At 62.2% G+C, this 21,364-nt stretch overlaps 1 protein-coding gene and 1 long non-coding RNA gene across 4 annotated transcripts; both read left to right on the plus strand.

Moving 5' to 3' along the window:
• Nucleotides 1-853: 853 nt before the first annotated feature.
• On the plus strand, nt 854-2,315 carry LOC308621010. Its single transcript, XR_014016369.1, has 3 exons — nt 854-941; nt 1,659-1,812; nt 2,234-2,315. It is a non-coding gene; the product is annotated as an uncharacterized lncRNA (long non-coding RNA).
• An 8,642-nt stretch (nt 2,316-10,957) lies between these two features.
• Nucleotides 10,958-20,867, plus strand: IGF2 (insulin like growth factor 2). 3 transcript variants are annotated; one of them, XM_081241040.1, is made up of 4 exons: nt 10,958-11,903; nt 14,734-14,896; nt 16,927-17,084; nt 17,511-20,867. In XM_081241040.1, the coding sequence occupies exons 2-4, from the start codon at nt 14,740-14,742 to the stop codon at nt 17,748-17,750; spliced, it is 555 nt and encodes a 184-aa protein (XP_081097166.1). In that variant the 5' UTR covers nt 10,958-11,903; nt 14,734-14,739; the 3' UTR covers nt 17,751-20,867. The 3 variants fall into 3 exon arrangements, with proteins under 3 accessions (XP_081097166.1, XP_081097167.1, XP_081097168.1); XM_081241041.1 differs by having other exon boundaries at nt 10,959-11,903; nt 16,936-17,084; XM_081241042.1 differs by lacking the exon at nt 10,958-11,903 and adding an exon at nt 12,774-12,865.
• Nucleotides 20,868-21,364: the final 497 nt, after the last annotated feature.

Here is a 21,364-nt window from a genome sequence, read left to right on the forward strand (position 1 = left end):
CCCACCCAGGGGTACCTGTGAGCAGGACACTTCTGCTGGCCACCTGCTGCCTGCCATTTGCTTCAGCATCCTTGGTGCCCAGCACCACACATAGGGTGTAGGGGGTAGTATCAGATGCCACTAGGGAAGGGAGAAAACTCCCAGGTGAGTCCCCTGTCTCTGGAAGAAGGACGGACATGGCTGCATTGTGTTGCAGCTGTGTTGGGAGCCCATGAAGAAAGATTTTTCTGACCATTCTCGAACCCTGGCTTTTTCCCCAGTATGCCCCGCCCCCATTTTACCCGTGCCACGCCCACTGGCGTGCCAGGGTGTCAAGTGACTGCCAACTGTCAATCTAGTGAGGCTCTACCCACTCTCCACCCCCTCCAAAGAGTCCCACCTTCCAGCTGGCAGGGAGTGCTTACGGCTAATGCCCACGCCCACAAATGCCTTTCTGCCAGGCTAGGGATGGGCCAGATCTCCACCCCCTAATGCGCTATGCCCTCACGTGCGAAGGTGCCAGAGCCAGCTGCCCCAGCACCACCAAGTTGGTGCAAAGCTACCCAAATTTGGAGGGGCTTGAGGAAAGGTGTGGAGGGGACGAGGAGGTGAGGGGCAAAACTATAGTTTCAGTTGGCATTTGAGCAGGTGCCGTGCTCAGTGGCGGCGAGGCTCCCCTGCTTCTAGGGGCCTGTTATAATGCACACTTTGAAAGTGCCCTTCATCGTCTCTCCAGCCTCAGCCTCGTCCCCCTCCTCCTCCGCCTCTGCATCAAGCCGGCTGGAGGGTCTGGGCAGCACAGCCAGAGCACCCCCTGCTTTGGCGGCGACTGCTAATATTGGCCCAGCCAGCGGATCATCAGCCAGGCAGTTTCGGCAGAGAGCCTGGGGCACCAGCGACTCCCCAGTCCTCTTTATCCACCGCCCAGGAGCTTCGGGGACTACGCAGCGACTAGAGTACAGGTGACTGGGCTTCCCTCCCTCCCCTTTGAGTGTGTGAGAAAAGCTGCATTCTGAGCATTCAGGTGTGGGTGGGCTGGGGGCTTGGGGCTGGGGCAGTTAACAGGAGCAGAGAGACCTCTGCGCCAGAGGACCCAGGCAAGCTTCGACTTCGGAGGGGACAGGAAGGACAGGTGGAGAGGGGACTCTTCTGTAGAGCTGCCCAGAGCCCTCGAGTCTTTTGCAAGGAAAGTAAGTTTTCCTTCACTCATCTGCAAAATGGGAGGGGCAGAGGCGGAGGGTAGGGCTGCTCTTTTCAGCAGGAAGGCACGGCTGTTTTTGCAAATGTAAAAGGCAGGGGTTTTCTGTGTGAGAAATTCCCTCTTGCTGCACCCCACCCTCCCCGACGGTAACCAGAGACAAACAGGACACTACAGAGGGGCCGGGGCCCTGAGATTTTGGAGCTGTGTTTTGGTTTTGGGATGCCACTTAAAAAGTAAAGCTTCCCTCTCTCCCCACTCCCTAAAACCACCGCCCCCCAAAGAATCCCACTATGTCACTGGAGAGTGAGCAGGACCATGAAGGGGCAATGCCCCTTGGGACCCCACAGCAGGCTTTAAAAAAGAAGCTTCTTTCCTCCAGACAGTGTTCCCCTGGGCCTCCTCCCAGCCTCCCCTGCCCTGGGTAGTTTCTCCAGGAGTGCATTATTTTGTGCATGACGTGTTTCTTCCCACCACCCAGGGTCCCAGACGCCTCCATCCAGCCAGGGTGGTGTTCGTGGGGAAGGGGTTCATTTCCACGGAGAAGCCCAGTTTCCCCCCACTCTCAGCTGCCTTCCCAAGGCAGAGCTGTGTCCTCCGGTTTGTGCCTGGCTCCCTCCTTGCTTCCATTCCAGGTGGGAATGTCGGAGAGTAGGGGGGAGAATTTTGATATCACGTGCTGTGATCCCCCAAGGCAGGTTGTTTGTGTGCGGCCCCCAGCCCCCATGCCCAGGCAGAAGTCCACCCCAGGAAGGGGCAGCCTGTCCGACAAGAGGGTGTCTTGCTGTTCCATGGGCACCTCTGCAGGCTTGGCTGCTGGGAAGCCCAGCTCTGGGTGAACTGTGGGCACTTTGCTCCTTCCCTAGTGCTTTAAGAAAGGGAGAGCTGGGCAGCCAGAGGGACCGGAAGGGGAGCCACCGCCCAAACCCTGACAAGGTGACCTGCAGGCCTCTCCACCCAACAGCCAGGGGAGGGGCAGGGAACCAGGGCCCTGGCTTGGGGGGGGGGTTGTTTTAAAAGCGGTCATCTTAGGAACACCCTTTTGCTTCTCCCCAGGGGCCGAAGAGTCACCACTGAGCTTGAGGAAGAGGAGGTGGATTCTAGCTCCCAGCCCCAAGGCCCCACATCTCCTCTGGGTCAGCTCCCTGCCCAGGCTGCCCCCCAGCCTGAGCCGCAGCCTGAGCGTCAGCCTGAGCTGCAGCAGGCCAGAGCCACCCGAGACCCCAGCCCGGAGGTCAGCTGCTGCGGCCTGTGGCCCAGGCGATCCCCACCCGCTCAGAACTGAAGCCGGCAGTCAGCTCCAGCCCTGCAGAGGTGAGTGATTCCAGACTCCCAGGACAGGACCCAGCGTCCCCTGGTACAGATCTCTGTGCAGCAGGCTCTGTACAGGGGCCTGATTTCCTTTGGCGCTCAGAGCCCCCCAGGCAGTTTTAGTTCCCATCCCCGCTTTGACAAGGAGTGGAGGCTCAGAGGGGCTGGGGGTGTGTTCAGAGTCACACAGCTGGAATCTGGGATTCAGGTGGTCGGCTCCAGGTGCCTCTCTCCCTGGGGCGCTCAGGTGTGGGCAGAGCAGGCTCCCTGCGGTCTGGGCAGCGGCATGGTCCTCAGAGGGGAGCTCCTGGGAGAAGAAGGGCAGAGGAAGGGGGAGGGGAGCAGCCTAGGGGAGAAGCCAGGGAGGGGGTCAAGGTGAGGACAGACCTGGAGGAGGGGGGGAAGGAGGAGGGCACAGGGGAAAACTCACACGCTGGGGAGGAATAGGGGACCCCAGGAAAGCCGGGCTCAGCTGGGGCACGTGAGACCCAGTCCTCCCTGCCCTGGGCTGCTGGCTGTGGGTCCTCACACCAGTGGTTTGACCTCTCTGTGTCCCCATTTGTCAAAGTGGGCAACAGTCGCAGCCCTCCTGGCTGTTGAGAATTGTGAGGCACAAGTGAGGTAGGACCAGAGGCCGGGAGAGGCATTCTGAGCACTGCTGTCATGAGTCCATTGTGTTCAGGCCGGCGGGGCTTCCTGTGTGTGAGTGGGGGCCGGAGGGGGGGGGTGACTAGAAAGGCCCAGGGGCCAGAGCCTCCTTGGACACTTCTGGAGCCAGCTCCGTGGTGGTGGCCGCAGGGTTCACGCATCAGGTACCGGGGTGGGGGCCCAGGCTAAGCTGCCCCAGAGGGGCGCTCGCTCCAGGCTCTTGGAGAGCTTTGGAGGTGGAGGTGGGTGGGTCTGTGTTCTTGCTCCTGACCCCAAAGCGACAGAGGCCACTCTTCAGGGCCTGCAGTGGGGGACCCAGCAGGTGCCCCCTTGCAGGCTGGTCTGCCCATCCGAGAGAGAAACCAAGAATGTTTTTTAAAGGTGTCTTTAGTTCAGACACTACATAAAATAGTACAATAGTACAATAGTGGCAACGCCTCGGTCCTTCCCGAGGGCGCCTGCTTGGCCCCCTCCCCTGGTGCCCACACACCGACCCATACGTACTTCTGACTTTTGGTTTATTGATCAGTGGCTTGTGGTGCCTTGTGCCTTGGGTGGCTTGTGCCGTCGGGTCCTGGCGTTCCAGCTGGGGCCTGGGTCCCCTGCTTCCAGCTGGGCTGACCGGAGCCGGTGTCCCTCCTAGATTGGAGGGCAGGGTCCTTGCCCCCAGTGGCGGGTGCCCTGCGGGGTGGGGGGTGAAGAAGGGGCGCTCAGGGGACTCTCGGAGAACGAGCCGGGTTTGTAAAATGCTGGGCTTAGTCCCAGGGAGGTGGGGGGGGGCGGCCAGCTCGGAGCCAGAGCCGGGGGAGGAAACCGGGGAGTGGGAAAGGCCGGCTGCAGGGCGGGCGGGAGTGAGGGAACCGGCAAGGCAGGAGCATTGGAGCCGCGGGCCTGGGTGCAGGGGCTGGGCTTGCTGGGGTGAGTCCGAATCTTTGGGGGGATGATTATTCTCTTTGGAATATGGTTTGCAGATCTAGAGGGGCGGCCAGGGCTGCTGCAGGGTGGGGGGCGGGGGTGAGGTCGTTAGGGGTGGGGGGGGAATGGCGCTTGGGGCTGAAGTTCCTGCCAGCCAAGCCCTGTGCTGGGGGAGACCCCAGCCCCACGACATGCCAGGCTTGCTGGCAGGTCCCTTCCTACCGTGGGGGGCCGGAAGTCGGGGCAACCTGGGCGGCTGGTACTGGTGGGGGTGGCCAGTGCCCTTTTTGAGCCCCACGGCGACCCGGATCTGCCCCCCCGACAACCCTGCCCCTTTAGCCGAACTCGTGACTAAATAAGGCGAGGGTTCAGCAGGCAGCCCCTCACGGGGAGGAAGTGAATCTTTGCCCCCCTCCCCCTCGCCCTGATGGCCCAGCCTGGCACCCCAAGGTGGCCTCAGCCGTCTTACCTCCAAGGTCCAGGTCTGCAAGCACAGGCGGCAGCTTCTCCAGGGCTGGCGCCTGCTTAGGGCACAAAGCAGGGGAGGGGCTCACCAAAGGGCCGCTGGCATGGATGCGCCCAGGCAGCCCCACTGACACACGTCTCACCCCAGCCTTCCGCCACCCCCAGCCTGGGAAGCAGGACTGGAGGAGAGGTGGGGAACCCAGAGCAAGGCCAAGGGCAGCAGAGGCCCTCATCCAGGACTTGAAATCCGCTCTGGGATCCCAGGGAGCCGGGTCCGCAGACAGGCACTTAAAAATACTCTTCGCCCCAAATTTACAAGTTGCCACAGAATAGGGAGCTACGCAGCAAGGCTCCCTTCCGGAGGCTCCCTCCTTGCCTTCCCTCCTATAGGCATAGGCCTGAAAGCCAGGGACGCGGGGGACTGCAGAAGGCTGGTGGAGGGGGGAAGGGGGGCAGTGATGGGCGGCGGGGGGGGGGCGAGACAGGCCAGATGTTCTTGGAATGGACACGGGGGTGATTGATACGGACTGGAATTTGAAGGGGGAACATTCCCCACGTGCCTTGGGCTCTGGGTGGAAAATGGGCTGTTTTTTTTCATAGGTGGGGGGGTGTCCTCCCTGTCCTGCCAAGCTCCTGTGAAAGGGCTGCCTCAGCCCTGCCCAGTCCCCACACCTGTCCAATGGCCTTAACCCCTGCCTTCCCAGAGTGTCAGGCTTTGAGGTGCCCCCCTTCTAGCTGGGGTCCCTCTGTGGGATGACAGCGGGGACAAGCGACGGCCAGCGTACCGGTCCCGGGGCCCCGCCATTCTGCTGCCCCCAGCAGCACACCCTCTCTGGCAGCGCCCCCAACCCACAGATGCCCCTGGGGTGGCTGCCCCCCACTTCCCACATTGCCCAGTTGTGAATGGGTGATCCAGTTCCGGCCAGTGCCTTGGTGCTGGGTAGGGTTCAGTGTTTGTCTTCAAGGAACTAGGCTTCCACAGCCCGGAGAGGGAGGCTTTTCGTGAAAATTCTCTTCGAGAAAAACGAAAGGAGACCCCTGACCCCCAGCCACCGTGCAGGCCTGCCCCCCATCTCTTCCCCCCACTTTCTTCTCCTCTTCCCCAGCCCTTCTGCTCTCCCGCATTACCAGAACAAAATTGGGTTCGCTCTCGTTTGGGGGCTGGGGAAGGCCCGGACGGCGCTCGCGGAGCGCCGGGGCGAGCAGGGGGTGGCCGCCGGGGGTGCTCCCGGGCCCCCAAACCGAGCCGGGGACGAGCCTGCCCGCGGCGGCGGCCCGGCCGCGGCTTCGCCTAGGCTCGCAGCGCGGGAGCGCGTGGGGCGCGGCGGCGGCGGGGAGCCCGCGGGCCTCCTCGCAGGCGGCCGAGCGGGGAGCCCGGAGCCCCGGGAGCGCCGGGGGAGCAGCGCCCCATCGCTCCCCCGCGGCTCTCGGGTTTCTCCCTTCCACCCCGACGCCCGCCCGGCCGGGCTTCTGCACGGAAGCGCTCTCAGGGGCGAGGAGGCAAAAGCGGGAGAAGCCATGTGCCAGGCGGGGTGGAGGGCGCCCCTGGGAGTCCCGCGCACCAGCCCCGGAGCCGCCGCCGCCGCCGCCGCCGCCGCGCAACCCGCGCTCGCGTCCCCCGGGGAGGGCGCCACTGCTCCGCGCGAGTCCCGGGGGCGGCGGATCCCCAGCGGCGGGTGCTTCCCCGGGCCCCGGAGCTCAACCTCTCAAACGCAGCCCTCCATTCCCAGGGTCCCAACCCACCCAGCACCTTCCCCGCTCCTCCGGATCGCAGACATTATATTTTCTGGTCTCTTCCAAATTTAAGCCTTGCTCAGGTCCCCCCAGTACATTCAACATTTCTCCAGGTCACAAGGGTTTTTTTGTTTTGTTTTGTTTTGGGGTTTTTTGGACATTAATTTTGGGGATCTGAAAACGCATAACCCCCACTGGCTTTCCCAGGTTTGTACTAGTGGCCTGGGTCCCCAAACTCATTGGGTGTTTTCTCCCAGGCTCTTCACAATTTTCTGTACCCCCCAGCCCCACCCCCAGGTTCTGCAGAGTTACACAGTGGCAAACCCTATTCAGGAAGATTTAAACATTAACCCTGGGTCCTGTGGTCAGGCTGACCAATTCGCCTGGCTCCCCAGAATGTGCACAGTGTTTTTCTGGCATTTAGGCATCATTCCCAAACAAGTGGAGCTCTCTTCCTGTGTCCCCGTAATTTTGGACGACAGGGGCTCCCAAGCTTACCATCCCTGTTCTGGGCCCCCCACACTGAAGCCCTGTTCCCCTGGTTCACTAGAGTTCGGGGCATTATCTGCTGAGTTCCACAAATGTATTGGCCTCACCCTGGGTTCCCTAAATTTTCCACAAAGAATCCTAGGCGCCCCCCACCTCCGCAACACACTAAGCCATTTCCCCGGGACCCTCAGAGTCTGAACGTTGCTTCCCATACCTCCACCGAAATTTAGGCATTACACCCAAAGCCCGCCGATCCCCTTTCTGAATCATAAACAGTCTGCGCTCTGATCTCCTGAGTTCCACAAAATTGAGAGGATGATTTCTGGTCCCCAAAACGCATTGATTTCTGGTCCCCCTCCCAATTTTTTTTTTTTTTTTTGGTGGGCCATGAAGATACGGGACGTTCATTTCCGGGGATCTCCAAGCTTCCTTGCCACTTATCAGGTTCCTTAACATTTAAGACACTGTTACCCAGGCCCCGAAAGCACACGGAGCAATTATCCAAGGTGTGCTCAATTGTGATCGTGGAACAGGCAGATTCCCCCAAATCACAAACCTCCCAGGTCCCCCTGGGTCAAACCACGCACAAAACAAACTCTTTCACAGAGCCTATATCTTGTTAGACCAAGCTCTTTTGAGTGTCCCAGTAACCAAATATTCTGAATATTTTCTCCGCCTCATAACACTCTGAATATTAAAAAATTCCCTGGGCCCCACGAGCTTACTGACAAGAATCCAGGTTTTCTAAAACTCAGAACTGATCCCAAATCCCAGGCCAACCAACACTGGACCCTTTCCTCTATTTGGACACGCTGGGCTCTCAACATTAGGCATTGCCCTCCAGGCCCCCCAAACACATTCAATGTTACACTTCTGTCACAGAAAGGCACTGATTTCTTGGGCTCCAAAGCATCCCGCGCACCCACTGAGTCACCCCAAATTTAGTCGACATTTTCTGAGTCTCCCAGACACTGCAAACCCCCTGTAGATAACCAGCTTCAGGCACTGATTCTTCAGGCCCCACCATTTAGGAACTCTGAATCCTTTCCCCCTAAAACTTAGATATTGACCCTCAATTCTCCTGAGGACTTTGAAGAACTTCTTTGGATCCCCAGATTCAAAAATGATTTTTCTGGGGCCTCCAGATTGAGGTACTGCCTGCCAACCCTCCAAAATAAACTGAGATTGTTTTCCCCCCTCCACAAAAGAATTGAACTTTTTTGGAACATTGATTTATGGGTCCCCTGACTTTATGATCCTTGCCCCGAGTCCCCCCTAAATTTAGGCAATTTTCCACAGGCCTCCAAAGTGAAATTGCCCAGATACCGAAAAATATCCCCGGGTCCTGGAAATCCCAGGTATTACAGGCCGCGTCCTACAAGCTTCCTTGCTACTAACCAGGTTCCCTGAAATTTAGGTACCAATCTCTATTGAACAATTTTCATGGATCCCCCAAACTTGGGCCTCGTCTTACTAGGGTTCCCCAAATTCAGACAGTGCCCAGGAAAATATTTTTTTCCTGTTCACCAAAAATAAACTAATTGAAACCAATGTAAAAATTAAGATATAAAAGGACATTGATTTTCTGCATTCTCCAAATGTCCTGATCACACCCCAGGTTGCCCCGAATTTAGATCGCGTTTCTTGATTCTCTAAAGGACATTGAAAACTTTCTCAAAAGCCATAGCAATTATGCAAGTTACTTTCCTTGGGTGCTGCAAGCGTCCAGGCCACTAACTTGAATTTCTAAGTTGTGGAAATTAATCTCCACTCTTCTCCACAGCATAGACAGTTTGCCTAGATCCCCAAAATGTGTCCATTGTTTTTCTTCCCCAAGTTTTAGACAGTACGCCTCTGGGGTTCTCCCAAGTTTCACGCTGAGCATTTTCCTCGGGTCATCCCCAAACCTACTTCCCCACAAAGTGGGACCTCCCACAAGCTTGCTGACCCAGAAGCTGGGGTCCCCACATTTTAGACGCGGCTCCCTTGTCCCCCAGTTGCAGGGAGAAATCCCCCCGGTCCTCAGACTCGGACTCCTTTTCTGGAGTCTCGAATTTAGTCGTGAATCGCAGTTCCCCACACCGACGCAACCTCCCTTGGGTCCCCACTTCGGGACACTCGTTTTCTCGCCCGCAAATCAGGCGGCTCTGACTTGCGTTCCTGGCCTTTGGGCATTGTTCCCGGCCCCGCCGCGGTCTCTGCAGCTTCCCCAATCCCGCGTACCACGGGCACTGGTTCTGGGCCTCTCTGCGTCTCCTACGAAGTCCCCGGAGCTCCTCGGAGTTGGAAACTTTCTCTTGTGCTCCCCAAACACACTTGGCCCGGCAGCGTGTCCTCCAGGACGTAGGCAGTGCTTCTCCCGCGTCCAGGAAAACGACTGGGCATTGCCCCCAGTTTCCCCCAAATTTGGGCATTGTCCCCGGGTCTTCCAACGGACTGGGCGTTGCCCCCGGACACTGGGGACTGCCCCCGGGGTCTCGCTCACCTTCAGCGCGTCCACAGCCCGTTGCAGAGCGCTCGCTCTCTGCCTCGGCTCCTAGCGCGCCCGCGGACGCAGCCTCCGGCCTCCAGCCTCGCGGTGAGCTCCCCGCCGCCTCGCGTCCCGGCCCGGCTCCCAAACCCACCCGCCGCCGTCCCGTCGTCCCGAGCGGCTGCCGGGGACACCGGCGCGGGGCGCGGGAGCCTGCGGCGGGCTAGCCCCTCGGCGGCCGCGCTCGCTAGGCCAGGCGCCCTGAAACCCGCGCCGCTTTCGTTTGCTCTCTGCAAAGATCACGGTCGTGGGGAAAGCGCCTCGGCGGCCCCCCAGCGGGGCAGGCAGGGCGCAGGGTAGGAGGGACGCGGAGGACAGGCGCACCCGGCTCGGGCGGCGCGGCGCCTCCAGCCGCCGGGCGGAGGACTCCGGGAGGAGCGCGCCGAGCGCGGGCGACGTGATTGATGGCGGAGCGAGGGGGCGAATCGGGCGCGGGCTTCCGCCGCCGGCGGCCCCTTCCCCTCGGAGGGGCGCTGGCGGCCGGGGCTCCTGGGGGCGGGCGGGGCGCGGGGGCTCGTGCGTGGTTTTGACTTGGTAAAAATCACAACGACTTCTTACATCGTCCAAACTCTCCAGGAGATGGTTTCCCCAGACCCCCAAATTATCGTGGTGGCCCCTGGGGCTGAACCCGAGTCTACGCAAGTCCAACGCACAGAGGACGGGGGAATTATTATCCGGATATTTTGGGTGGGCCCCAAAGGCGAGCTGCTTAGATGCACCCCGGTGAGCCCGGTCATGCAGGTAGGATTTGAGCGATGTTTCCCGCCCTGCTCGTCTCTCTCCCGGCAGGCGCAGGCCGGGCCGGCCCCATGCCTGGGCCAGATTCGGTCCTGGCCCGGCCGGCCCTCCCCACGTACCGCACCTGGCGGCCGCCAAGGCTGCTCCCCGGTTCCCGCGCGGCACCGGGGGGCGCTCGGGCTCCGGCTGCGGCTCGAGGTGCTGCGCCTGCTCGGGCAGGTGGCGGCTGCGCGCCCCGCCCGCGCCCAGGGACTCCCCACTTCCCCTGCACATCCCAGCGGCACTCGGGGACCCCCGACACAGTGTCGAGCCACCTGCGCCCACATTCCGACAGGGCACCATCGCCGCGTAACCCCCTGGCCGGGCGCGGGGACCCGGCCGTCTCTAGGGCGTGTGACACCGCCCACCCTGGTCGCCCCGCGTCCCCCGTGCACTAATGCGGGGACCTTGGCACCCCGGAACCTAAGACGGGGCCCCCAAACACTTTAGAATGGCGATTCGGGATTTCTTTCGAACTCTGCCGATCCCTGCCCCCAATCCAATCTCGCCCCCGCGCACCCCACAGTCCCCCCCCCCGACCGCCGCCCCCCGGGACCCCAAGCCCGCCCCCCGCCCTTGGCTCGAGTTGCGAGGGCGGTCCGGGGGCGGGGCGAGGGCCCCGCGGGCGCCCATTGGCGCGGGCGCACGGCCAGCGGGGCCCGAGCGGGCGCCGAGCCGCGGGGTGGCGCGGCTATAAGAGCCGGGCGTTGGCGCCCGGAGTTCGCCTGCTCTCCGGCGGAGCTGCGTGAGGCCAGGCCGGCCCCCGGCCCCCCCCTTCCGGCCGCCCCCGCCTCCTGGCCCACGCCCGCCCGCGCTCGGCCCGCCAGCGCCTCCACCCGGCTGGCGGCCCCGCGTCGACGCCGTCCGCCGCCACGCTGCTGACTCCCATCTCGGGCGCCGTCGGCGGGGTCGCGCTCCGCCGGCCTGCGGATCCCCCGCCGCCTCCTCCTCATCTACCTCAACGCCCGTCCCGCTTCGCCCGAGGAGGCGGTCCCCCCCGCAGGCAGTCCGGCTCGCAGGCCGCCGGCGTTGTCATCCCCCGCGCTCCCTCCCGGCCCTCCCCGGCGCGCAGCCCGGCCGCTCCCCCTCCTCGCTGCGTCCCGAGCGGCCCCGGCGCCGCCACCGCCGCCCCCCCGAGGCCCGGGCTCGCGACGGCCGAGGGCTCCGTCGGCCCAAACCGAGCTGGGCGCCCGCGGCCCGGGTGACGCCTCCGCTCCGCCCCCCTCAGCACCTTCCCCGGCCCCCGACGTTGCGCCCTTTCCTCGCTTCTCTGCGCTCCCCGTCCCCTCTCCGGCCTCTGGTCCCGGCCCCCTCTCTTCTTCCGCAGCCTTCCCTTTGCTCCCTCCCGCCCCCCCCAGCTCCTTGCCTCCAACTCCCTCCCCTTCCACGCCCGCCCTCTCGCCTTCGCCGTCCCAAAGTGGATTAATTATACGCTTTCTGTTTCTCTCTCCGCTGTTCTCTCCCGCTGTGCGCCTGCCCGTCTCTCACTGTCCTCTCTCTCTCTCTCGCCCTCTCTTCGGCCCCCCCTTTTCACGTTCACTCTGTCTCTCTCACTATCTCTGCCCCTCTCTATCCTTGATACAACAGCTGACCTCATTTCCCGATACCCTTTCCCCCCCTAAAAGTACAACATCTGGCCCGCCCCAGCCCGCAGACAGCCCGTCCTTCCCAAACAATCAGACGAGTTTCCCACCCCCCCAAAAAAGCCATCCCCCCGTTCTGCCCCGTCGCACATTCGGCCCCCGCGACTCGGCCAGAGCGGCGCTGGCAGAGGAGTGCCCGGCAGGAGGGCCAACGCCCGCTGTTCGGTTTGCAATACGCAGCAGGGAGGTGGGCGGCCCCTGCGCCGGCTTCCAGGTAAGCTGCGTGCGGGCCGGGCCGGGCCGGGCGGGGCGGCTGGGCCCGGGGCAGACGGGGTGGGGGGCTGTCGGTCACGTTCCGCGTCGCGAACCCCGCGCTCTGCTCTGTGCCGCAGAGGAGGGGGCGAGGGGTGGGGGGGCGGGGGTGGGGACTTGGGAAGTGCCAAGGGAGGTGTGAGCTGTCTGCAAGGCGACTTCCTGGTCGTTTTGCGGGTGCAGGGGGTGTTGCTGAAAGTTTGTGATTTGTGCCGCGGGGGCGGGGGCGGGGGGCAGTGCAACGAGGACGGGCGCAAGTCTCAGAAACCCACCCTGGTATGTTGACTCCGTGCCAGCAAGACCGAGAGAGGAAAACTGGGTGGGCGGGGCCAGGATGGAGCGAGGGGGGCCGAGTTGGCAAAAGAGTCCTGCCAGACACCGCATTCGCAGCGCACCCCCCTACAGCCTCCCTTTCCCTGTCCCCAACATTGCCAACCAGGAATCTGGAGAGAGGGCCTGGTCCAGGGCTCCAAAGGGCAGCAGTGGACAACCCAGAGAGGGTAACTGCCCCTGCCCCAGTGGGCAGATGGAAGTTTCCATACAAGGAGGTGGAAAGCAGCCCCCCTCCCTGCACCCCCCGCCCCCATTTCCCGGTGCCAAGATGGGCTGGGGGTGCAGGATGAGCCCCCCCGCCCCCCGTTCTTTGCTAAGAGATGGTGGGGAAGGCGGTTGGGGGTGCCGCAGAGAAGGGAACGGCTGGAAGGAGGGAGGGGGCGGGAGCAAAGGGGGCGGGGGGAGTGGTCAGCAGGGAGAGGGGTGGGGGTAGGGTGGAGCCGCGGCTGGGAGGAGCCGGCTCAGACATAAAAGCTGAGGCACTGACCAGCCTGCAAACTGGACATTAGCTTCTCCTCTGAGGCAGCCTTCCAGCCTCCTCCTCCCTCATCCTCCTCCTCCAGCCCCAGCGAGCCTCCTGTCCAGCTGCAGGTAACCAGGGCTGTTGAGCGAGGACCCCGCTGCCCTCCCGCTCCGGCCTCAGCCCCTTGGCCCCTGCCCGCGGCCTCCCACTCAGCCCCTTCATCCCTCCTCTCTGCCTCTGCCCTCTCGCCCCTGCCCTCCCTCCTCTGCCCGCTTGCTCACCTGGCCCGCACAGCTGCATGCCCCTCGTCTAGTCTTCTGCTCTGTGCTGGTGCCCTGGACTGGACCCCACACTAAGTGGCTGGGCTTGCAGAAGGATGGGGCTGCCGCTCGGACGGCACCGAGTCCCTAGCTGGACAAATTTGTTCTTAGAATTTGGAGGGGGTGGGGCGGCACTGGGGTGTCGGGAGACAGGCTGGGGTCTGGTGCAGGGAGGAGGTGAGCTGAGCCAGGCGGCGGTTTCCATCTTCCATGGAGCTGGCCCTGCTCGTCAGGAGCTTGAGCGAGACTGTGCTTCCTCCTCAGCCCCTCATTTCCTACACGATTTATTGCATCAAAATTCCCCTGGGCCCAGCATGCAGCAGCCTTGCTCCAGGCTGGCAAGGGGCGTGCTGCTCGGTGCCTCTGTGCTCACTGGGTGCACAGCCTAAGAGGGACACACGTGGGCAGCTCCACCCAGGCCCTTACTAGGGTAGCCTGCGGGTACCACGGGGCTCAGGGGCACCCGGCCGTGACTGTCCCCCCAGAAGGGGCTGGTACCTGGGCCTGCAGAGGGCAGGCTGGGGCTGCCTGCCTGGGGAGCTTCCACCTTTTGGAGGGGCAGGGGTGGCTTGCTGTGTCTCAAGAGGAGTCAAGGTCCCTTTCAAGCCCCCCGACTCCTTAGGGGACCTGGTTAACCCTTGCCCCAGGTCTGCAGCCACAAAGCCTTGCGAGGGGGTGTGTCTTGAGATGTGCCTCTCCTTCTAGATGGTGCCCTGAGGGACCTGGGGTCTGGCCTCTAGGTGGCCTGATCTGTTCTCCCCAGCTCCTGGGGTGGGGTTGGGTACCCCAAATGGGGAGAGGGTCTGGTGGTCCTGGAGGGACTTTGAGGTCCCTGGCCCTGGGTAGTGTGATGCGAGGCCTGGAAAGGAGGCTTTTGGCTTTTATGTGTGTTTGGGGTGCCCAGGGCAGACTGGAGTCGAGGGACTAAGTGATGTAGGAGAAGGAGGCTCCTGGGAGCGTGGCTGGCACCGCCGTGCTGACCGTCGGACCCTCGACCCAGGCTTTGCTCAGCCTCAGACTGAGAGAGTGGGAAAGGCGGTGCGGGAAGGAGAAGGGTGGTGCTGGCCCAGCAGAACCCCCCTGTTGCTTTGAGAGGGAGGCTGGTCCTCCTGGCATCCTTGCTTAGCTGGTCCTCTGGGATGCACATGTTCTGTGCTGGGGTGGGGCCGTCTGCCATCTTGGCTGGCGCTGGGAGGCCCGAGGAGTGGCCGCTGCCCTGTACCGGCCCCGCCCCCATGACATCATAGGATGGAGGCCAGGTCCAGTGTCCAGCACTGGCCCCTGCAGCTCTGGGTGTGGCTGAGCCCCTGCATTAATAACGGTGGGGACAGTGATCCCCACGTGAAATTACTGACTAGCACTTGGTGCCCCTCAAAGATGTGCTCCACACACAGTCCTTCACATGGGGCAGTTCTGCATCCTGCCTGCCTCAGCAGTGAAAGCTCCTGTTCTTCTGTAATTAAAACAGTTAAGATTAAGGAGAAAGCCATGCTTTAAAACTGTAACTGGACTTTAAATTAGGAGATGGCTGGGCTTAGTGGCCCCAAAGGGAGCAGGCAGGCCCTCGTCCCCTTGCTGGGCCAGCATTTTGGGACGCCCTGGCGGGCAGGCGGCGGGAGAGGCCTGCACCTGGGCGTGGTGGGCGGCGGGCTCACGCCTCTTGTCTCCGCCCGCAGACACCAATGGGGATCCGAGTGGGAAAGTCGATGCTGGTGCTGCTCGCCTTCTTGGCCTTCGCCTCGTGCTGCTATGCTGCTTACCGCCCCAGTGAGACTCTGTGCGGCGGGGAGCTGGTGGACACCCTCCAGTTTGTCTGCGGGGACCGCGGCTTCTACTTCAGTAAGTAGCTCAGCGGGGCAAGGGCGGAGGGGTGTACACAGCTGGTGCTCGATAGATGCTGGAGTCCTCCTTACCGCACGTCAGACACCTCTGCAGGTCCTTCAGCCCACCTGGCCTGGGGGTCGGGCCCAGGGAGGCCCCTTGGAGGTGAATGAGCCCGGGGCCCTTGCTCTGAGCCTTTGAGAGCGCAGTCACGTCCTTGCAGTCCACATTTATTAGGCACTTACGGTGTGCCTGGGCAGTGCCCGCACTCCCTGATTTCTTGCAACGTGACTCAAGGTGGGAGGGAGAGTGGACGGTGGTATCTACAGGGGGACCAGACCTTAAGTGGCAGGTGCGGGTGGGGTGCAGAGCGGGCTGGAGGCCGGGCTTCTGGGCGGGGTGACCCAGGCCCCCGCAGGGAGGCAGCCCTTCCCCTCCTGCTTCTCCCTGACCTGCCCACGGGCAGGGCTGAGGGCACTGGTTTCCCCGCACTTTTTGCCCACATCTTGGCAATGGGCAGATACCCGTGGATGGTTAGATTTTAAATGGAATCAAACGGGTTGAAAACCAATAAGAATAAAAGTACACGTTGCTGGTGGCGTGAGTGTGCATGCCCCACGTGCTGGGGGACGCTCGGCTCCGTCCACAGGAGGGGACCGCCGGGGCCCCCAGGCCTGGGTGGGGTCCGCACCCGAGGGGCAGGGCACAATGCAGGGTGCCCGTCTGCCGGCCCGAGTGGTTTGGCTGTTCCTCACTCTCCTCTCTAATTCCCGACCTGCGGGAGCTGGCTGGGCACACAGAGACCTCGGCTCTTCCTCGCCCCTGTGCCCTGTGTGGCAGGGCGGGTCCCCCGTTGGAGGTGACCTCTCCTTCGGGGTGTGGGCTCTTGCCCTCGCTTCCCAGCAATCTGGGCCTCAGTTTCTTTAACTGTAGGACGGGTCAGGGGAGTTCCGGAGAGTGTCCATCTGGATAACGGGAGAAACTGGGGAGCAGTTTCTTGACCCTCAAGGGGGGAGGGAGTGTGTGCTCCCCCTGGGCTCAGCCAGACACCACTCAGGGCTGGGTGTGGGTGGGGACATGGCCGGGACAAGCAGGCAATGGCCGTAAGGCTCATCATAACCAGCCCATCACCCACCACAAGGCACCTTTTCTGCAGCCTTTACTTACCCACCCTCTGAAATGGGCCGAAAATGCCCATCTTGGCATGTCAAAGCTTCTCTTTAAAAAGCATTCCTGCTTCTTGACGCTTCTGAGGCCCCTGCCTGCCCTGGCTTCTCCTGTGGCCTCTGTCTCCTGCCACATTTGGGGGCAGGAGATGGCACCGTACGGTCTGGTGCTGACTGGCCCTTGCCCGGGGAGTGGTCCCCTGGCACCAGGTTTCCCTGAAAGGAGGGCCGGGCTGAGCCCCCAACCCTTTCGACCCTGCACCTGGACCCCTTACTAGGGGCTCCTCTCCCTCCCCCCACCGACGGCGGAAGGCAGGCCGGGAGCTTTTCCTTGCAGCTGAGTCTGGAGCCTGTGCGTGGAGGAGAGGGGGAGGACGGGAAGAAAGGAGGGCGTGGTTTTTGCAGGTCCTCACTCCTCTCCTCCCGTCTTCTCCTTCTTCCTCCCATTCCTACCTGTCTCCGCGGCGTCTCTAGGGCCGCAGGCACCCAGGCTCCTGGTTGGTTCGGGGATGGCACTTGGGTCCCAGTCGGCCTTTGGGTCAGGACCCTGGGATCCCAGGATGTGGGGCCGGGCCCCGTGCATTTTCCAAACAGCCCCTGGTGGTGGACCAGGAGGCCGTGCCCACTTTACATACGACGAGGGAGGCACCGAGAGGCCAGGGGGCTGGTCCTGGAGCGCGCTCACCCCGCTGTCCCTTCTCTCCTTTCTGGGGCCCCTACGCGCCCCCTTCTCGCTTTCTTCCTCCCCTCCAGGCCGAGGCTGGCTGTCCCTGCAAGGTGACCAGCATCCTGTCCCAAGGGCAGGGGCGGGGGGCTGGCTGGAGGAACCCTGGGGAGACCCTGGGGCGCTGGTGCTGACGTGCCCTTTCCTTCCTCCTGTGGGACTTCCAGGCAGGCCGGCAAGCCGCGTGAACCGCCGCAGCCGTGGCATCGTGGAAGAGTGCTGCTTCCGCAGCTGCGACCTGGCCCTGCTGGAGACCTACTGCGCCACCCCCGCCAAGTCCGAGAGGGACGTGTCGACCCCTCCGACCGTGCTTCCGGTAAGGCGGCCCCCCCAGCTCGGGCCCGTGGACGGTCCCCCAGCTCTGGGCCCGTAGGCGGCCCCCCAGCTCTGAGCCCATGGATGGCCCGGCCCCTGTGAGGGGAACCGGGGTCTCCGGGACCCTCCCCTCTCTCTGGAGCCCCTCGGGGCTGTTACCTCTAAGCCAGGGGACCAGGGCGCGGCAGCTCCTTAGCTGGAAGCGCGGCTAGGGAGTCCTTTACATGTTTGCCACGTGCCCCCACCCCACCCCCCGTGGTGGCGTTGGCCAGAAGCCGGGGGAGTTACTGACCTGTCACACATCGGGCACAATGCAAGGTTTAGGGACAGCGCCCAGCAGGTTGCCCAGATGTCCCCCCGGGGCCTGGGTGGCTTGGGGGCAGGGGCTGGGGGCCTGGCACCCCTTGACCGGCCCTTCCCCTCTCAGGACAACTTCCCCAGATACCCCGTGGGCAAATTCTTCCAATATGACACCTGGAAGCAGTCCGCCCAACGCCTGCGCAGGGGTCTGCCTGCCCTCCTGCGAGCCCGCCGGGGTCGCACGCTCGCCAAGGAGCTGGAGGTGTTCAGAGAGGCCAAGCGTCACCGTCCCCTGATCGCCCTGCCCACCCAGGACCCCGCCGCCCACGGGGGCGCCTCTCTTGAGGCATCCGGCCATCGGAAGTGAGCCAAATTGTCGTAATTCTGCAAAGTGGCACCATCCACTCGTGACCTCCTCTTGACCGGGACCTTTCCATCAGGTCCCACCTCTAAAACCTCTGTACCGTCCTGTCTGCGGGCTCCCCCGACCTGGCCCCCGTGCCCCAACCTCCCCACGTCAGGCTGGTCTCTCCTTGGCCCCCTCCATCGGGCTAAGGGAATCAACAAAATCTTTAAAAATGTACAAAACCAATTGGCTTTAGCTCTCTCTCCCAAATTATCACCCCCAAATTACCCCCAAATTACACAACCAAAATTGCAATCACAAACATGTCGGCCCCCTTGAAACGAATTGGCTTCTTAGCAACACCGGAAAAGCTAACTAGCTTTCCAGAAAACCCTAAAAAAAAAATCAATTAGCTGAAAAAAAAATACTAAAAATAAATTGGCTTCAAAACAATTGGCAAAATAAAAGAATCTGGCCCCCACCCTTCCTTCTCGTTCCTTTCGGACCTGGACTTCAATTGGCTGTGAGCTGACCATCCAAGAGAAAGGAAGGCACCAAATTTGCAGGTAGGCTTGTCACTGCTTGCCAGCCATCTCCCTCCTTCACCAGACCCTCGCTGGGCTCTGGCAATGTGACACCAAAGACCCAAACCCGTTCCTCCCCCTAGTTTCCATCACTGAGACCGCTGTGGAGCAGTGGGGGGGCCCAGCAAGACCCGAGGAGCGGTGCACGGAACAGAAAACCCGAATTCGCGCAGATAAAACTTAATTGGCATAAACGCCCACACACTCCAAAATCTTACGTCTGAATTCTCACCTTTGAAAGCACACGCACCCACACGCAACCCTGCACGCTCACACACACACACACACACCCTCACACACACTCATCCACACAAGCTCACACACATCCACAACCCTCACGTGCATCCATACACGCACACACACCCAGATATGTGGGATACCCAAACCCAGCATTGTGCGGATGAGACCGCATTCCATCCCAAATTCTTCTCTAAGCTGACCTGCAAAGAGGTTTTCACGTCCTGTGCTCCCCTCCGGTCCCCTGGGATGCGCCCTAGGGTGGGAGGGTGTGTGTCCCAGGCTCAGGCGCGGGTGGTTCCATCTTTCCGAGATGAGGAAGATCCCCCCTCCTTCTCGGCACCCGTCCTGACCCCACGGCACCTGCAGTGAGAGTCCCGATGCCCTCAGACCCCACTGGCATCCAGGCACCTACTATCGTGCCGAGCGAGGAACGGGTTTGGCCGGACTGGAGGTGGCTGTGGCCAAGCAAGACATGCCCTACCGCGTCGCCTGACCCCCTAGGTGTGCTCCTGTGAGATCTGGGGACCCCCCCCAGCACACCTAGGGATCATCTTTGCCAGCCTTCTCGGGGAGCCTGTCAGAAATGAGGGCCCCCTGGAGGCTGGCAAGGGTGACGGGGAGTGTGGGAAGTCTGGAGGTTGGTGGGGTGGGTGGGGGGGCATTGGGGGCTGGGGGGGGATGCTCTGGGGTAGGAAGTGGTTCAGCAAGGGTTTGGACAAAATGGTCAGGAGGAAGGATTGACGAGGAGACGTGCAGAATTACAGATCGAATCAGGAACCCAAATTGACGCCAATTGATCTATTTCCCCCCTTTAATTGGCTTCTCCTGGGGCTTTTTTCCTTTTTTTTTTTTTTTATCCCTCCTTAGCTTTTTACGCGCTCATGTACCAAATTAAACTTACTCCCGTCCCCGTGTAACAGGGGGGCAGTGACCAAGGACAAGGAACGCATGAAGCCAACCACCTGTCACCCGCGGCGCCCGCCGCCATCCTGCCCCCCGCCATTTATCACCCTTGGTTTGATTTTCGCCTGTCCCTGTCGCTTGGGTTGAGTGGAGAGTGGAGCCTCCGTGGGGGTGCTGGCCACTGTGCCCCCCGAGAGGTCAGGGGAATGGAGACGGCCGCTGCCTGGCCTGGCCCCCGGGGACGGTGGCTGGTCCCCGGGGGTCCTGAGGGGCGGAGGAGGGGGCAGGGAGGCGTCTCTTCAGGTGTCAGGAAGGTGCTCGGAGGCCACCAAGGTGGGGCCCCCGGCTGGCCCAGCCGGCCGGGGGGGAAGGGGCTACAGATGCTTGAGCAAGGGACTCCATCGGGCGGGAGCAGGTGGCCACCTTCCGCGCACCTGGGGAGCCCTCCCCGTACCCCTCGGTGACAGCTTGCCCGCCTCCTCAGTGCCCTGTCTGGGCCCCAGGAAGCTCGGAGCTCCGCAGGGCTTCCTGGTGACCAGGTAGGGTGATGCCGGGCAGTAGGAGAGGTCCGGAGGGCACGAGCCCCGCAGAGCAGGAGAGCTGCGAGTGTGTCCGACAGCTGGGGTCGCTTGGGCCCCGAGGCCCTTGGGTCTGGCGGTACTGAGCCAGCCACCATCTCAGCGCCTAGGGCTGCGGCAGGGATCCGGGCGGCTGGGAGGTTTACCTCACCCCCGCCTCTGCCCCCAGTGCAGCCCCCCTGCACGGCAGCCTGACTAGCAATCTAGAGGCCCGAAGCTTCTGGGCCCCGGTGACGGGGCTGGCACGACCCAGGGGGCGGTCCGTGACAGCCCACCCAAGACACAGAGGGTCCCCCGGCCAGCGCCCGGGGAGTGGGCCATTTGGACCATTGGACAGAAGCCCAAAGAGCTAAATTGTCTTAATCGGAGAAGCCAGACAGATTGGCCTGAGATCCAAATTGTCTTCGAGGCACCCCAAATTATCTTCCCACTCAGCCAGATGCCACCCACCCAGGGTTCCGTTTGCCTCGATTGGGTGGGGGCTCTGGGGGCGTCTGCCGAGGCTCCTCTGTGTCCCCCAGTGAGCAGCTCTCTGTGGGTCATCACCATCCCGACCCGGGCCCCTTCCGACCTCCATGCCCTGGTTGTGGCCCTCCATCGTGTCTCTTCCCCGAGTCCCCGCAGCTGTCTTCAGCGGGACCCCCTCTTGGGTCTCTACGCCATCATCTGAGGACCCCCACGCGCAGAACACCGAGTGTCACCTACCGCCCAGTCCATCCCGCGGCCGTGTTCGCCTCCACTCGCCCCTAACATGCTATTTCTGACAGAATCCACAGCTTGGGTTTTGTCTTTAACTTTTAACGCTCGCAATCCTAATAAAGCATTTAAATTTATTTTCTTCTGAGCCCTCTGCTTTTTTCACTTGGATACCTGGTGGAGGGAGGGAGGGGAGGTCTGAGCCCTGGGGAGGGGGCAGGGTAGGTGGGAAGGGGGGCAGGAAGACCCTGGAGCTGGGGACCCCTCCTCTGGGCCCCTGTGGGATTCAACATACAGGTTCAACAGTAGACTAGATAAAGCAGAAGAAAACAATCTGTGAACTCAAAGACAGGGCAGCAGAATTCATTCGATCAGAGAAGCAAGAGGAAAAAAAAAATAGAGAAAAAGTGAAGGCGGGTGTACAGGACTCATGGGACAGTGATGGGGTGCAGGGGGGACAGCCCGAAGACCCGCGGCTCTCAGCAGTGGTGCCGCCACTGTCGTGGATCTCGGGAGGCTCTGGGACCATCTCGAACCAAATCCTCAAAGACCGGGCTCCAGGCGATGGGAGGGGTCCCGGGGGGCTTTTCCAAGAGCCCACTGATGAGGACTAAAATGCCGTCGCTGTCTGTCA

This window comes from Mesoplodon bidens, assembly GCF_964165515.1.
Source record: "Mesoplodon bidens genome assembly, chromosome: 7".
Lineage (NCBI taxonomy): Eukaryota > Metazoa > Chordata > Mammalia > Artiodactyla > Ziphiidae > Mesoplodon > Mesoplodon bidens.

What these genes read in the sequence shown, in the direction of transcription:
- IGF2 (XM_081241040.1), top strand. Translation starts at nt 14,740, where the DNA reads ATGGGGATCCGAGTGGGAAAGTCGATGCTGGTGCTGCTCGCCTTCTTG. An exon ending in GGACCGCGGCTTCTACTTCA is followed by an intron (nt 14,897 to 16,926) that starts GTAAGTAGCTCA and finishes TTCCTCCTGTGG; the next exon opens with GACTTCCAGGCAGGCCGGCA. An exon ending in CCCCTCCGACCGTGCTTCCG is followed by an intron (nt 17,085 to 17,510) that starts GTAAGGCGGCCC and finishes TTCCCCTCTCAG; the next exon opens with GACAACTTCCCCAGATACCC.